At 45.9% G+C, this 17185-nt stretch overlaps 1 protein-coding gene across 1 annotated transcript in view; it reads right to left on the bottom strand.

Annotated features, from left to right (window-relative positions):
* Positions 1-19: 19 nt before the first annotated feature.
* Positions 20-17185, bottom strand: part of cers5 (ceramide synthase 5) — a 122739-nt gene continuing 105573 nt past the window's right edge. Inside the window, exons 9-10 of the mRNA XM_028825858.2 lie at positions 14709-14865; positions 20-1274 (exon numbers count right to left, since the gene is read on the bottom strand). Of these exons, the coding sequence (XP_028681691.1) occupies positions 1119-1274; positions 14709-14865 (313 nt within the window). The 3' untranslated portion in view covers positions 20-1118. The remainder of the gene's footprint in view (positions 1275-14708; positions 14866-17185) is intronic.

Here is a 17185-nt window from a genome sequence, read left to right as displayed (position 1 = left end):
AATAAGATTCTGAGAAAACTGCTATAAAAAGAAGTTTATTAAAGAGAAAAGATTTCAACAAAACACTTGATTTGGATCTCGTGGACCTAAGAATAAAAACAGCGGGGGGCCCCCTCTGGTGGTGGGTGGTGGTGCTGCAGGGAGGAAGCGGTCGATTCTCAAGCTCCTCAAGGGCACAAAACACAAAGAGGCTCATTGGACACGAGGGATTCTGTGGTCAGGATATGCAATGGCGTAAATCGTGCCCCCCTCCACGCTAGCCAACAAGATTATTATTTAAAAAAGAAACAAATTCTAATTAATAAATAAATGCAGCCCAGGCACGGGACAGCATTGGCACAAGCTAAGGTAAAAAACGGAAAAGCCCTCAAGGAGCTAAGCTTAGCTGCTGCACCCACCACAACACACGCCGTTTCCCCCCTCACCTGCAGTTGTCATGCCACCCAGCAGGTGGCGACGCTGCCGTACCGTTACAGTGGGATTTGGGGTCAGAACTGGGTACCTGCAGGTGTCCTCCAAGTCCTGCCCCACCTAAAAGCAAAACCAGTGAGTTGCCAGAATTTCTCCCAAACAGTTTTATTTGTGTGCACCTATTGGTTGGGCACTTGGAGGATAAGGAGGTTTATTTCGGGGGTTAGGGTTACAAGTTCATGCAATAAATAGAGGGGCAGAAGGGTGCACCCTTGCCCATGCGACCGCCAGCTAAAGCAACAGGTGTCACAATGCAGACATCGATACAGAAAAGTGCCTTAAACACCCCCCCCACCCGCCAATCCAGCATCACGATTGACAAAGTGGACAGAAACGGGGTGCCCACCGTCACTGAAGAAACACAAGTTCAGCACTTTGGGTGGGGTGGGGTGGCGGTGACGGACTGGACAGCATGCCGGATTCATTCAGTCTCCCACTACAAGCACTAGAGCGAAAAGAAGATAGACAAGTCACACACACACACACGCGCACACACACGCACACGGTCCACACAAGTGGGACGTAAAACGCCAGGCCGGCGGGCGGGTGCGCCAGCCCACACTCCCCACGCCTGCCGGCTCTGGTCAGTTCCTTAGACATCTGCGCGTTGGCAGTTAGGTGTCTGAGGTGGAGGTGGGCCGCGTTCCTCACTGCTCAGGGGCCCAGCTCCCCGGTGCCAGGTGGCCGTTGGTCCCGTTCTCTCTCTTGCCAGACACGAGGGCAGGATTGAGTGGTCGCTGCCCATTGCTGCTGTCCTCCTCTTCAGAGCTGCTTTCGATGTCACTGCGGTCATCTTTGGACACCTGGGGGGGACGGAGAGGAGAAAAGAAGAAAAGAAAAAGTCAGCATCATGGGATGGACAAATGGCAAAGGGGGGCCAGTGGAGCACTGGGTACAAGGCAGTCCCTCATGGAGCCCACTCATACCATGCAAATGTGCAGTCATCTCTGGGGGGACATGGGAGTGAAAAACCATTTGAAGGAGCAGTCGGTATGGCCAAGTGGACCACAAACAAGGGCCCCGCTTACTTAAGAACAGTTGAGTGAGCAGAAGATGAGCTGTTCAAGTTACAGATGGCACATTAATGACAAAAAAAAATGAAAAGGGCCTGAAGCAAAAGTTTGGGCCCCTGATAGGGTCAGTACTTAGTGAGACCCCCTTTGGTGAGTATCAAACTTTCTGTAGCCAGTTACTTGGGGTCTTTTTGTCCATTCGTCCTTGTAAAAGGCTCCTAATTCTGTAAGATTCTCGGACCATCTTGCCTGCCCTGCTCTCTCTTTTGGGGTCTCTCCACAGATTGACATCGGGGGGTCTGTGAGGGCCATGGCAAAACAGTCAGCTGATGCCCCTTGAGGTATTCCAATGTAGATTTTGAGGTGTGTTTCGGCTCATCATCTTGTTGTTGGACCTCCATCTTCACTCACTTTTTTACAGACGGTGTGATGTTTGCTGTTATTTGTTTGACTCCATTCTTCCCACCAATGACGTGTCCCCTGTGCCACCGGCTGCAACACAAGCCCTGAACCTCATCGATCCACCGCCATGCTTAACAGTTGGAGACGTGTTCTTTTCCTGGACTTAGGCCCCCTTTTTTCCTCCAAACACAACTTTCCACGTTGTGGCCATAAAGTTCTATTCTGACTTCACTTGTTTTCCAAAAGTCATCAGGCTTGTTTAGATGTTCATTTGCAAACTTCAGGTGCTGAATGTTGTGGTGAGGACGCAGGAATGGTTTTCTTCTGCTGACTCCACCATGAAGGTCCTATTTGTTCAGGTGTCACTGCACAGTAGAACAGTGGACCACCACTCCAGTGTCTGCTGAATCTTCCTGAAGGTCTTTTTACAGTCACGACGTTGCTTTTTATTTGCCTTTCTAGCAATCCAACGAGCAGAACGTTTTCTTGGTCTTCCAGACCTCAACTTGACCTTCGCCATTCCTATTTCTTAGTAACGTTACAAACTGAGGACACAGCGACCTGAAAACGCTGTGCTGTCTTCTTGTAGGCTTCACTCCTGCTTTGTGAGCCTCAATTCTCTGAGCTGCTGCTTAGTAGAGCCCATGGGCGCTGATTTTTGGTACAAGTAATGAGGAGTCTGAGGATTTCTACAGCTTTGACATTTGCATCACCGGGGGTTTCCTAACAATGCCAGAGTCCTAACAGGCTAATGAAGGTATGAGACCACCTTGGGACCTCAGATATCTGGGGGTGCCCAAACTTATGCATGGTGCGCCTTTCCTTTTTTCACTGCACAAAAACGACATGAATCTTGTACAGAAAACTGCAAAGAAATTGTGTGTCGTCTGTAATTGTATGGCTAGTGGTGATCAAGTCATCTTCAGCTCACTTAACTATTCCCAGTCACTGACATTTCATCAGCTTACAGGCGTCTCCTGCTTTAAGACCATCGGCAGTCACTTCTGTCTCACAAATCAAAATGAAGCTGCGTTTACAGACGCAACACGGCTGTCAGAGTGGGGGGCGATTTCTAAACCTACGCCCCTGCTGCTAATGCCTGGTCTTCACAAGAACTCGCAGCAGAGGTGGGCAACTTAAGGTGGGTTTCAAGTCGTAATTTTAGTGAGTTGTCTAACAACATTAAAAAGAAAAGGCTTAGACTCGCTTCTCGACGACTTGTGACTTGACTCGGACTTAAGAGAAACGGCTCACAAACTCTCACCACAGTTAGTTTTCCCAAATTGCACTCAGCGAAGGGTGGCACGGTGGTGCTGCTGCCTCGCAGTTAGAAGACCTGGGTTTGCTTCCCGGGTCCTCAGAGTTTGCATGTTCTCCCCGTGTCTGCGTGGGTTTCCTCCCACAGTCCAAACACATGCAGGTTAGGTGCATTGGTGATTCCAAATTGTCCCTAGTGTGGGTGTGTGTGTGTCCCCTGCGGTGGGCTGGAATCCTGCCCGGGGTTTGTTCCTGCCTTGCGCCCTGTGCTAGTTGGGATTGGCTCCAGCAGACCCCTGTGACCCTGTGTTAGGATATAGCAGGTTGGACAATGACTGACTGACTGACTGGCATTCAGCTAATCGACTTTTCGCACTCCACACCTCGATACGTCATCAGTTGTGGCAGACGGCATTGCAAAGAAAGGCCATTCGAAAGATCGGCGGCTTAATAAAGTCACCAACATGAAAATGTCGCCTTTAAACTTTGTGACACGTCACATTTCTGCTTGCTAGAGAGTTGGCCCCAAATTCAGCAATCCCAGTGTGCGACACTTTTGTCCTTTTATTAAGCTGGATAAGATGGCTTCTGTTTGGCCGGCAGGTACTCTGTTGGACGCATTCAGAGTTAACAGTTCTACTGGAATGTACACTCACTGGCCACTTTATTAGGCACAACTGCTTGTTAGCACAAATATCTAATCAGCCAATCAGATGGCAGCGACTCGATGCATTTCAAGACCACCTGCTGAAGTTCAAACAGAGCATCAGAATGACGAGGAAAGGCAACTGAAGCGACTTTGAACGTGCCGTGGTGTTGGCTGCTCTGAGTATTTCACAAACTGTTGATCTGCTGGGATTGTCACACACAAACATCTCCAGGGTTTACAGAGAGTGGTCCGAAAAAGGGAAAATATCAGTGAGCGACAATTCTCTGCCTTGTTGCTGTCAGAGGTCAGAGGAGAATGGCCAGACTTGTGTGAGGTGACAGAAAGGCAACAGGAGCTCAAATAAACACTCGTTACAAGTGAGGTGTGCAGAAGAGCAGCTCTGAACACACAAGATGTTGAACCGTGAAGCAGGTGGGCTACAGCAGCAGGAGACCACACCAGGTGACATTCCTGTCAGCTGAGAACAGGCAACTGAGGCAACAATTCACATGGGCTCACCAAAACTGGACAACAGAAGAGTGGAGAAACGTGGCCTGGTCTGACGAGTCTCGATCTCTGCTGTGACATTCAGATGGTGGGGTCAGCAACATGAAAGCAGGGAGCCATCCTGCCTTGTATCGACACTTCGGGCTGTGATGATGTTAATTGAAAATTTCCTGGCCCACGTTGGGCCCCTCAGTACAAGCTGAGCATTGTTTAAATGCTACAGCCTACCTAAGTGTTGTTACTGACCATCTCCATCCCTTTATGATCTTCTGACGGCTCCTTCCAGCCTGATAACGCGCCATGTCACAAAGCTCAGATCATCTCAAACTGGTGTCTTGAACATGATGGTGAGCTCGCTGGACTCAAATGGCCTCCACAGTCAGCAGATCTCAATCCAGTAGGGCACCTCAGAGATGTGGTGGAACAGGAGATTCGCATCATGGATGTGCAGCCACTGTGTGATGCTGTCATGTCAATATGGACCACAGCCCCTGAGGAATGTTTGCAGCACCTTGTTGAGTCGACGCCATGAAGAATTACAGCAGTGCTGAAGGCAAAAGGGGGTCCAACCTGCTACTAGCCAGGGGTACCTAACAAAGTGGCTGCAGGTGTACTTGCTAATGTACTGAAGTAGTAAAGTGCATTTCATTTATCATTTCAACACATGCCCCATCACAGACATTATAGTGATGGCCATTTTGATTCACTTCATCGATTCAATTGTTTTGGAGTACGAGTTTAAGTGAATCGATTCCTTTGATTCATTTAGAGTCTGGCGTATACGGAAATTCATGATAATCATCTGCCACTGTCCTGTTTTCATACACAAAGCACAATAACACATTTAAGATACCCAATTAAAACAAGACGTTCTGTTACAGAATCAAGTGAATGAGAACTCCTGGGGATTCATTTGTGAAATCAAATGAATGAAAATCATTGAACTGACTCTGAGGTAGCGACTCGTCCACAAATAAAATGAGTTGAGGCTCCTGATTTAGGCTGTTCATGCGCATTAAACATCTAAAGACGCGGACGACGTGACACAGGACATGCATGCGCTTTATATATATATATATATATATATATATATATATATATATATGCAGTAAATATAATATATATTATACTAGCTGACCCCCCATGGTTCTGCCTAAGTAGTAGTGAAACAGGACAAACTTTAAAAATCGATAAGCAAACCGGTATCGCTAGCTAAGTGGAGGCATACACAACAAAACACAGAGGTAGAGCGACTTGAACAGAGGTTGGCGCTCAAGTGAGTGAAGAGGGCACCACCACTCCTGACGTCACGTCATGCCTCCCCCTACCCTCGCCCCGCAGCGCCCCTCTCTCTCTCTCTCTCTCTCTCTCTCTCGGATTATCGTGAATAAATCGCTCATGCAAGCGAAATCTGATACTTGGCGCGATGAGAGAAGTCACAAATCAACAGGAATGTTCAAGCAAATTCTAGAAAAAAAAAAAAGATCTAAATACATTAAGTAGTTCTCTCGTGAAAAGCGGACAGACATACATACACATATACACATACACATATTATATATATATATATATATATACATACATATATATACACACATATATATATAGGTGCTGGTCATAAAATTAGAATATCAATTAAGACCAATGCATAAAAAGGATTTTTTTAGAAATGTTGGCCAACTGAAGGGTATGAACATGAAAAGTATGAGCATGTACAGCACTCAATATTTAGTTGGGGCTCCTTTGGCCTGGATTACTGCAGCAATGCGGCGTGGCATGGAGTCGCTCAGTCTGTGGCACTGCTCAGGTGTTATGAGAGCCCATGTTGCTCTGATAGTGGCCTTCAGCTGTTCTGAATTGTTGGGTCTGGCGTATTGCATCTTCCTCTTCACAATACCCCATAGATTTTCTATGGGGTTAAGGTCAGGCGAGTTTGCTGGCCAATCAAGAACAGGGACACCATGGTCCTTAAACCAGGTACTGGTAGCTTTGGCACTGTGTGCAGGTGCCAGGTCCTGTTGGAAAATGAAATCAGCATCTCCATAAAGTTCAGCAGCAGCAGGAAGCATGAAGTGCTCTAAAACTTCTGGTAGACGGCTGCGTTGACCTTGGACCTCAGAAAACACAATGGACCAACACCAGCAGATGACATGGCACCCCAAACCATCACTGACTGTGGAAACTTTACACTGGACCTCACGCAACGTGGATTCTGTGCCTCTCCTCTCTTCCTCCAGACTCTGGGACCTTGATTTCCAAAGGAAATGCAAAATTTAGTTTCATCAGAGAACGTAACTTTGGACCACTCAGCAGCAGTCCAAAGGCGAGACGCTTCTGATGCTGTCTCTTGTTCAAGAGTGGCTTGACACAAGGAATGCGACAGCTGAAACCCATGTCTTGCATACGTCTGTGCCTGGTGGTTCTTGAAGCACTGACTCCAGCTGCAGTCCACTCTTTGTGAATCTCCCCCACATTTTTGAATGGGTTTTGTTTCACAATCCTCTCCAGGGTGCGGTTATCCCTATTGCTTGTCCACTTTTTTCTACCACATCTTGTCCTTCCCTTCGCCTCTCTATTAATGTGCTTGGACACAGAGCTCTGTGAACAGCCAGCCTCTTTAGCAATGACCTTTTGTGTCTTGCCCTCCTTGTGCGAGGTGTCAATGGTCGTCTTTTGGACAACTGTCAAGTCAGCGGTCTTCCCCATGATTGTGTAGCCTACAGAACTCGACTGAGAGACCATTTAAAGGCTTTTGAGTTAATTAGCTGATTAGAGTGTGGCACCAGGTGTCTTCAATATTGAACCTTTTCACAATATTCTAATTTTCCGAGATAACTGAATTTGGGACTTTCATTAGTTGTCAGTTATAATCATCAACATTAAAAGAAATAAACATTTGAAATGCATCAGTCTGTGTGTAATGAATGAATCTAATATACAAGTTTCACTTTTTGAATGGAATTACTGAAATAAATCAACTTTGTCGTGATATTCTAATTTTATGACCAGCACCTGTATATACACACACATATATATACATACATATACAATACACATAAACATATACATACATATATACATATATAAATTGAGAGCTTAGGAATAAAAAGCTATTCTAATATAGCTGATTCATTTCCTTCCTTTGTGGATTTCCAGCTACATAATATACATACACACTCACATACGTATATATCTCACACACACACACACACACACACACACACACACATATATATATATATATATCACACACACAAACTCGCGTATATATCATACACACACACACACATATATATCATACACACACACACACACACGTATATATCTCACACACACACACACACACACACACACACACATATATATATATATATATCACACACACAAACTCGCGTATATATCATACACACACACACACATATATATCATACACACACACACACACACGTATATATCTCACACACACACACACGTATATATCATACACACACACACACATACGTATATATCTCACACACACACACACACATATATATATATCTCACACACACACACTCACATACGTATATATCATACACACACACACTCACATACGTATATATCATACACACACACACACGTATATATCATACACACACACACACACACGTATATATCTCACACACACGTATATATCATACACACACACACACATACGTATATATCTCACACACACACACACACACATATATATATATCACACACACACACTCACATACGTATATATCATACACACACACACACACGTATATATCACACACACACACATGCAACTGGTCAGATGTTTTAGAGCACCTCAGTTTTTCAAATTTCAAGTTTTAAATTTAATCAATTGAAATGTAATTAATGACCTAAATGGGGCAAAGATAACCGGTAAACTGCCAGAGGTTTAAATTTAAAGTTTAGGTTAGCAAAAACTAAAAAAAAAAAAAAAAAAAGGGAATTTCAGAATATTACAAATGGGCCTTCTTCAGAGAGCAACTAGCAGGTTACAACCTCCAGATGTTCAGCAACAATTCAAGTAAATGAAGCCTTGCAAGATGAAACAAACAATTTGCACAGGTGTCCCGACTTCTGTCGATTACTTAGAAATCCTCCTGGGTGTCTTAAAGCAGAGTTGGAACAGACTGGAAACTGTGATTGGCAGAGAGCTGGCAGAGCCAAAATCACAAGCCAATCAGAAGACAAGTGTCTGAGGGACATCAGCTTACGTGTTCACAGGCGCCTCACAACACAACAGCTTAACAGTGTGGGTTGACAAAAGCAGGTGTCAGTTTCTACAGTGAAGAGGTGACTTTGTGCTGCAGGTTTGACAGGGAGAGTGGCAGTAAGAAAGCCATTCCTTAAAGGACAAAACAGGACCTTGAGATACCAGCTGTAAACTACTGCAGACTGGACAAAGTCTTATGGACCGATGAATCGATATTTGAAATCTTCTGTTCATCACACTGGGTGTCTGTACTCCATCAAGTTGGTGACAGGAATGGTTCCTCAGTGTGTGATGCCAACTGTCAAACACAGAGGTGTGATGGTGTGGGCTCCTGCTGGAGGCAGAGTTGGTGACTGGCACTCTGAGGCTGTGCCTAGAAATTCTGTCCATGTAACTTATTAACCCCTTAAAAGCCTTCTGCCGGATATATCCGGCATCGTTGTTTTATTGCTAACGCCATACTGCCGGAATTATCCGGCACATTTGCCTATGGTTATATGAATGCCTGGCGCGTAGTATAACTGACGGTTTGGCGTGGGTATTATTACTACATTGTATTTCGACAACTCTGTGGTTGTTTTGGCCGGTTATGTGACGTGATTCGGAAGTGACAGCTGTGAATATGGCGAAACGTAAACTGACTTCAAGTGAGGCTTTGCAGGCGATTTTGGACAATTCTGATCATGATTGTAGCAGTTCTGAAGAAGATTTTAGCGACAATGATGAGCAGCAATACTGTGTATGGTACTGTGAATGAAGACGCATCGGATGACGGCGATGAGTGGGTGTATCCCCAGCATCTCAACTGGACTGCTGCCCGTGGTGAACTACCTTTTCTGCATCCGTTTGAGGCAACGTGTGGCTTTACTGTTGATGTAAACAATTATACTGCTGAGCAGTTTTATGAGATGTTTGTGTCACCCGATTTGATCAGACATTTTGTTCATCAGACAAATCTGTATGCAGCACAGTTTATTGAGAAAAATCCCAATTTACCTCCACATTCCCGTGTTCGTGCTTGGTTTGACACTGATGAAAACGAAATGAAAAAATTCATTGGGATTTTGATGTTGATGGGAATAATCAGAAAACCAGATATTGAGATGTACTGGTCTACAGATCCTATGTATGCAACACCTATTTTTGCAGCTGTCATGACACGTAACCGATTCTCTTTGCTGCTGAAATTCTTTCATTTGAATGACAACAGAAATGAGCCAGATAAGAAAGATCCAAACCGCGACCGCTTGTTCAAGCTACGTCCTTTGATTGACCATTTATTTGAAGCATTTCAGTTGCCCTACATGCCAGGACCGTCAGTTGCAGTTGATGAAAGTTTATTGTTGTGGAAGGGCCGCTTACAGTTTCGACAGTATCTACCATTGAAAAGGGCACGGTTTGGTATCAAGATGTTTTGCTTAGCTGAGAATTCAGGTTACATTTATAGATTTCGTGTATACACTGGCAAAGAGGATCCTATGAGTAGTATTTCAGCAGTGTTGCCAGATGAATGTAAGGACTTTGGACTTTCAGAGAAAATTGTTGTGTACCTTGCCCTACCACTATTGGACAATGGGTACACCATTTGGATGGATAACTGGTACTCCAGTTGTATGTGTTTGCCCATTTCTAGAACTTGCACAACATTTAGTGGTCAATACTGCTTGAATAAATGTAAAAAAGTAAAAAAACGAAAATTGTTCAGATTTCGCCTGGCGTGGGGAATATTTAGGGAGTTGGCGGTTAAAGGGTTAACAGAATCGGTAACAAAGGGCAGCCCTGGCGGAGTCCAACCTCAAAAGGAAACAAGTCTGACTTATTACTGGTAATGCGGACCAATCCTGGTCCTCCTGTACAGGGACTGGATGGCTCGTAACAACGAGCTTTGTACCCCCATACTCCTGGAGCACAACCCACAGGATGCTTCGAGGGACACGGTCGAATGCCTTCTCCAAATCCACAAAACACATGTGGACTGGTTGACGCTCAATATTTGTTAAAGACGCAGGCTCACAAAAGACAAAATTTAACACCGACATGAAATCACATTCAGGCTCACAAGTGACACAAATACACCGACATGACATCACATATCCCACGTTCTTTTGCAGAGTTCCATGTTTTGGCTGAGGTTTACCACTAAAACAGCTTCCTCAGAGAGATGTGGATGATCATGGTGCTGCGGTCATGTGTAAGGATTTCAATGGACTCAGTCCGTGTGACCCTCTGAACCCACAGACATACGGCACCATAGGGTACCACCGGCTTCACCGTGCCCTTGGATTGATGAAAAGGCTCCTTGCTGCGCACCCCGAATGCCCTGATGAGAGATCCATTCCTGTGCTAAGCAGACTGCTAAACATTTCAGACTTCAGTTTTGTCCTTTCCAAAGCCCACTGAACTAACTTCGCATGCAGAGAAGAAGCCTTCACAGAATAAAACGACACAAAGAACGAGCAAGAACACAAGCCAGTGAGTGTACATGAGAACAATCTGAACAAGAACAGGCCATTCAGCCCAACAAAGCTCGCCAGTCCTCTCCACTTAATTCTTCTAAATTAACATCAAGTTAACTTTTAAAAGTCCCTAAAGTCCTCCTGTCTACCACACTACTTGGTTGACTTGTCTGTCGTTCTCCGTGTAAAGAAAAACTTCCTAATGTTTGTGTGAAATTTCCCCTTCACAAGTTTCCAATGGTGTCCCCGTGTTCTTGATGAACTCATTTTAAAGTCATCGTCTGATCCACTGGACTAAATCCCTTCATCATTTTAAACACTTCAGTCAGGTCTCCTCTTCATCTTCTTTTACTGTAAAGGCTCAGCTCTTTTCATCTTTCCTCCTAACTCATCCCCTGTAGCCCTCAATCAGCCTCGTTGCTCTTCTCTGGACCTTTTCTTGTGCTGTTATGTCCTTTTTGTAGCCTGGAAACCCAAACTGCACCCAGGACTCCAGATGAGGCCTCACCAGTGTGTTATAAAGCAGAGCAGAACCTCCTGTGACTTGTACTGCACACATCAAGGCGCTATATAACCTGACATTCTGTTGTTAGCCTTCTTAATGGCTTCTGAACACTGTCTGGAAGTCGATAGCTTAGAGTCCACTGTGACTCCTAAGTCCTTCTCATAAGGTGGACTCTCGATTTTCTGACCTCCCATTGTGTACTCAAACCTCACATTTTTACTTCATGTGTGTAACTCTTTACATTTACTGACATTAAATTTCAAATCTGTCCAAGCCTGTCTGCTGTCCAAGTCCCTCTGTGATGATATAATGGATTCCAAATTATCTGCTAATCCACCTTTCTTGGTATCATCTGCCAACTTAACCAGCTTGTTCTTTATATTCCTATCCAAATCATTTCTATATATTAAGAACTAGCTGTGTAAGCCTGTGTTGTAAAAAGCCCGGGGTCCTAGAAACGATTGAAATCGTCAGAAAAAAAATGGAAATGTAGCGATGTCAGGTAATTGAAAGGAACGACTCTCACATCTCTCTCTTAGGAGGTTTTGTTTCGCCGATGTACTCGCCTCACTTCTGTATTAGTGGCCAAGTGAGCGACTCTTTCTTTGTGGGTTTTGTTTTGCCGACATGCTGGCCTCGCTTCTATATCCTCGCAGGTGGGCTCCTTACCCCGACTCCACATCTCACTTCCGGGCCGGACAGACACACACACACACTTCCACACACAGACGTTTATATATAAAATAGCAGCTGCCCCAGCTCTGCCCCCTGCTGGACACCACACTTAACGTCGGCCAATTCTGCTGAGGTTACTCACACCATCACCTTCTGCTTCCTGTGTCTGAGTCAATTCTGCACCCATCTACACCCTAAACTTCACTTCTTTTAGTTTGATGCCCAACTTCTCGTGTGGCACCTCATCAAATGCTTTGTAAAAGTTCAGTTAAATAATACGATAAGCCCCACTCTGTTTGTACCCTTTAGATGCTTTCTCATAGCATGTTAGTACAACATGACCTCCCCTGCCTGACCCCATGCTGACTGTCCCTGATAACTCCTATTCTCGCTATGTGTTGCTCAATCTTATCCTTAATAATTCCTTCCATTAATTCTCCTGTGATGCACGCTGTAGTTGCTTGGATCTGCCCAGTCACATTGAGAAAGAAGGCAATAAAAAGTACATCTAAGGGTTAATGATGCCCAACATATTTTTGATTTTTTCAGAAATTCCAAAATTTCTAAAAGTGGATGTTGCAAGACCGAGCAGTTGCGTCCGGATTAGTACAGTGTACCAAATGCCAAATAAAATAAAATAAAATAAAATAAATAACGGCTTTCATTTAATAAACTGGAATGAAAAACAACAGCCAGGGGTTTAGAATGGCATGCTATTCCCAGATCTGCCATTAGATGGCACCCGTGGGCTTCTTTCCAAGAGCGACCTGCAGCTGGTAGGACAGTAGAGGAAGTCGACCCCTGGGGTTTATAAAGATTTGCAAATAAACACATAATAGGCTCCGAGGCTGAAAAGAGACGACTCACACAAGTTCAGCACTCATCCGTGGAGGCTCAGGGTAAACGAAAATCAGAATCAGCTGTATTGGCCAAGTATATGTACACATACAAGGAATTGGACTCCGGTTTTACCTAGTATTGTCCCTGATGCTGTGAGATTGACTTAAGTGTTCATGAGAGTGATGGCCTGAGGAAAGAAACTGTTCACATGTCCTGTAGTTTTGGCGTTCAGTGCTCTGTAGCGCCTACCAGAGGGAAGAAGTTGAAAAAGGTTGTAACCAGGGTGTGATGGGTCTGCAATGATGTTTTCTGCCCGTTTCCTGACTCGAGATCTGTATGAGTCTTGAATGGAGGGCAGATCAACACCAATGATTTTTTCTGCAATCCTGACTGTCCGTTGAAGTCTGTTCCTGTCCTGTTTTGTGGCTGAGCCAAACCAGACTGTGATAGATGAACAGAGAACAGACTGGATTACTGCAGAGTAAAATTGGATGAGCAGCTCCTGAGGCAGGTTGAACTTCCTGAGCTGGCGCAGGAAGTACAACCTCTGCTGGGCCTTTTTAACAATTGTGTTTATGTTTAGTTCCCACTTTAGGTCCTGGGAAATTGTGGATCCCAGAAACCTAAAGTTTTCCACAGCAGACACAATGCTGTTGAGTAGTGTGAGAGGGGGCAGCACTGGGGGGCTCCTCCTGAAGTCCACTGTCATCTCCACAGTTTTAAGCTTGTTCAGCTCCAGGTTGTTTTGACCGCACCAGAGGGTCAGCTGTTCGACCTCTCGTCTGTATACAGACTCGTCACTGTCCTTGATGAGGCCAATGACTGTCATATCATCTGTGAACTTCAGGATTTTAACAGACGGGTCTCTTGAGGTGCAGTCATTTGTGTAGAGGAGAGAGGACACATCCCTGAGGGGCGCCAGTGCTGACTGTTCGTGTGCTGGATGTGATTTTTCCCAGTCTCACTTGCTGCTTCCTATCTGTCAGGAAGTTTGTGATCCACTGGGAGATGGGAGCTGGTACAGTGAGCCAAGTGAGTTTGGTGTGGAGGACTTCTGGAAATAACTAAATGGTGAGCAGGGGAAGGGGCGGCAGGAATGGAACGGACAGAATCCCAGAGTGAGAGGAAGAAAGCCAAGAAAAAGAAAAGAGAAATCCCAGTCTGGCTGGTCCCATGTGCGCCACAGGAACCTGGATGTGAAGTTATGGGCTGACCACACCCTTCCAGCCAACCAATGAAAATGGAGAATGGTATGCACCCCCCCCTAACCCTACACCCCCCTTCCCCACCAGCTGCTCCAGGGCACTGTCCAGGACACCAGTGACCAGTCAAGGGGGGCAGATCACAGATGGAGGTGGGCAGACAGACAAGAGTGAGTGAGTGAGTGAGAGAAACAGAAAGAGAGAGAGAGAGAGACAGAGAGAGAGACTTACAGCCACGGCAGGCCTCCCATCCCAGGCTCCAGACCCCAGAAAGAGGGAGCGAGTTAAAGGAGAGAAGAGCACAGAGAGGGGAAGAGAGTCCTTCAGGATACCTAAAGTGGAAGAACAGCAGAGAGGTCAGCGCTCCTGAGAAGAGGGGCACTCGAGGGGATACTCGGGCAGGTCACAGGAGATTCACACATACCCCCCCTCCCCCCCCCCAAAAAAAAAACAAACCCCGTCATCCCTCCACCAGCACCCACCTTGCCTAGAACCAGGGCCTTGTAAGCGATCCTCAAGATGAAGTAGGACCAGATGATGTGTAGGATCTGGAGAACCACCAGAAGCCCGTTGAAGAACCACCAGGAGGGGTAGGGTCCGATGATCTCCCAACTTTCAAACAAAGTCGATTTCAGGATCCTGCAAGGACACCACATTAGGAAGGAAGATGGAGACTTGCTCTGCACTCATCCCTGCCAATGCAGACAGAGATGGGGCCGTGGCTTCTATAAAGACCCTCTTTGGCAACACAGCTGGACTTGTCAACACTGGGCGGAGCCTCCAACACCCAAAAACTGTAAGAGCTACCCTGTCAGCAACATGCATAAATTAGTGAGGAGAGCTTATAATACACCACAAGCTCAACAAGAGCTGCACCCAACACAGATCTCAAGAAGAAAACAGATGGGGGCCATTGTGAGGGTGGCCTAAAGCCCCACCCCTTTTCCTACTTGTTATATTGTATAGACACTTTGAGCTACTTTTTTGTATGAAAACGTGCTATATAGATAAATGTTGTTGTTGTTGTTGTAGACCTTAAGTCCCACCCCCTTTTTTACTGCCTGTCAATGTGTGGTTGACCTCACCCCTCATTCAGCCTCAAATCATGTGACTGGGCTCAAACCCCACCCCCTTTTTTGACCTGTCATTGTGTTCTAGCCTCAATACCCCTCCCCCTTAATCTACTTGTCATTGTGTGTTTGGCCTTAAACCACACCCCGTTATCTCCTAGCATTTTTTTGTTGGCATCAAGTCCCACCCCTTTTTCCACTAGCATGTTTGGTTGGCCACAAGTCCCACCTCTTTTTCTTCTTGTCACTGTGTGGTTAGCCTTAAGCCCCACTCTCTTTCAGCCTGAAATCATGTGACAGGTCTCAAGCCCCACCTCCTATTCTGACCTGTCATTGTGTGGCTGGCAGACAATGCCCTACCCCTTTGATCTACTTAGCATTGTGTGGTTGGCCTCAAGCAACACCCCTTGCCTGCCTGTCATTGTATGATTGGCATTAAGCCCCACCCCTTTATCTTCTAGCCTTTATTTAGTTGGCTTCAAGTCCCACCCCATTTTCTACTTTTCACTGTGTGGCTGGCTCAAGCCCCACCCCCTTTTTTGACCTGTCATTGTGTGCTGGCCTCGATGCCCCTCCCCCTTTATCTACTTGTCATTGTGTGATTGGCACCTTAAGGCCCTCCTCTCTATCATCTACTCTTTGTCTGGTTGGCCTCAAGTCACACCCGCTTCTCTACTTATCACTGTGTGTTTGGCCTCAATGCCCCACCCCTTTTTCTGCCTATCATTGTGTGATTGGCACCTTAAGGCCCACCTCTCTATCATCTACCCTTTGTCTGGTTGGCCTCAAGTCACACCCGCTTCTCTACTTATCACTGTGTGTTTGGCCTAATGCCCCGGCCCCTTTTTTGACCTGCCATTGTGTGCTGGCCTTGATGCCCTTCCCCCTTTATCAGCTTGTCATTGTGTGCTGGCCTCAATGCCCCACCCCTTTTTCTGCCTATCATTGTGTTCTAGCCTCAATGCCCCACCCCTTTTTCTGCCAATCATTTTGTGACGGGCACCTTAAGGCCCACCTCTCTATCATCTACCCTTGGTCTGGTTGGCTTCAAGGCCCACCCCTTTCTCTACTCATCACTGTGTGTTTGGCCTAATGCCCCGGCCCCTTTTTCTAACTTTCATTGCATGGTTTGCTTCAAGCCCCGCTCCACGTATCAACAGTTCTTGTAAATGCTCTACTTCTTGGACAGCACCTCACATGAAGGAGAAAAAAAAACCCATTGGGGAGGTGTTAGTGGTGAGGGGGCAGATTTGAGACACAGAACTGCTGCAGGTGTCTCCTTCAGTGGCAGTGGCGCATATGTTGTTCCAGCAGTACTCAGATGGTAGGCAGAGGTTAGCCCTGCACTCATCTAACCAGCTATGTATTAAACAGCGGGCACAACTTAAGTGTGCCAAGCAACACAAATCACAACAAGGAAAATGGGGCGGGGTTTATGACCAAGCCTGCAATGCCCCTGGCCCCCATATCAAACATAAAGGGCACTGGAGAGACCCATCCTGATAATGTCCACAAGGCTAGTAAGTGAGGACAGCTACTGTAAATGTTCTCCTTCTAGAATGTGCTCCAAATCCCCCGACTCCATGCACCCCCCCCCACCCCCACAGCACTGAATTTCTCCAACCAGCACTACCCGTATGTCAAAGAGTGGGCAGAGCTCGTAACCCCTCCTTCAACAGTAAGAGCACTGCAGCTGTCCTGCCAGCAATATACATAAATGAGTGGGTGGAGCTTATAAAATACCAACAGCATAACATAAGCTCCACCCAACACAAATGACAAGTAGAAAAAAAGGGGTGGAGCTTAAGACCAACGACACAATGCATCCCCCTACTCTAGCACTGGAGCCATCCTGCCAATAGTCCACTATGCAGATGGGAATGTAAGAA

This window comes from Erpetoichthys calabaricus, chromosome 3, assembly GCF_900747795.2.
Source record: "Erpetoichthys calabaricus chromosome 3, fErpCal1.3, whole genome shotgun sequence".
NCBI classification, from domain to species: domain Eukaryota; kingdom Metazoa; phylum Chordata; class Cladistia; order Polypteriformes; family Polypteridae; genus Erpetoichthys; species Erpetoichthys calabaricus.
This window is presented reverse-complemented; position numbering and strand designations above follow the sequence as displayed.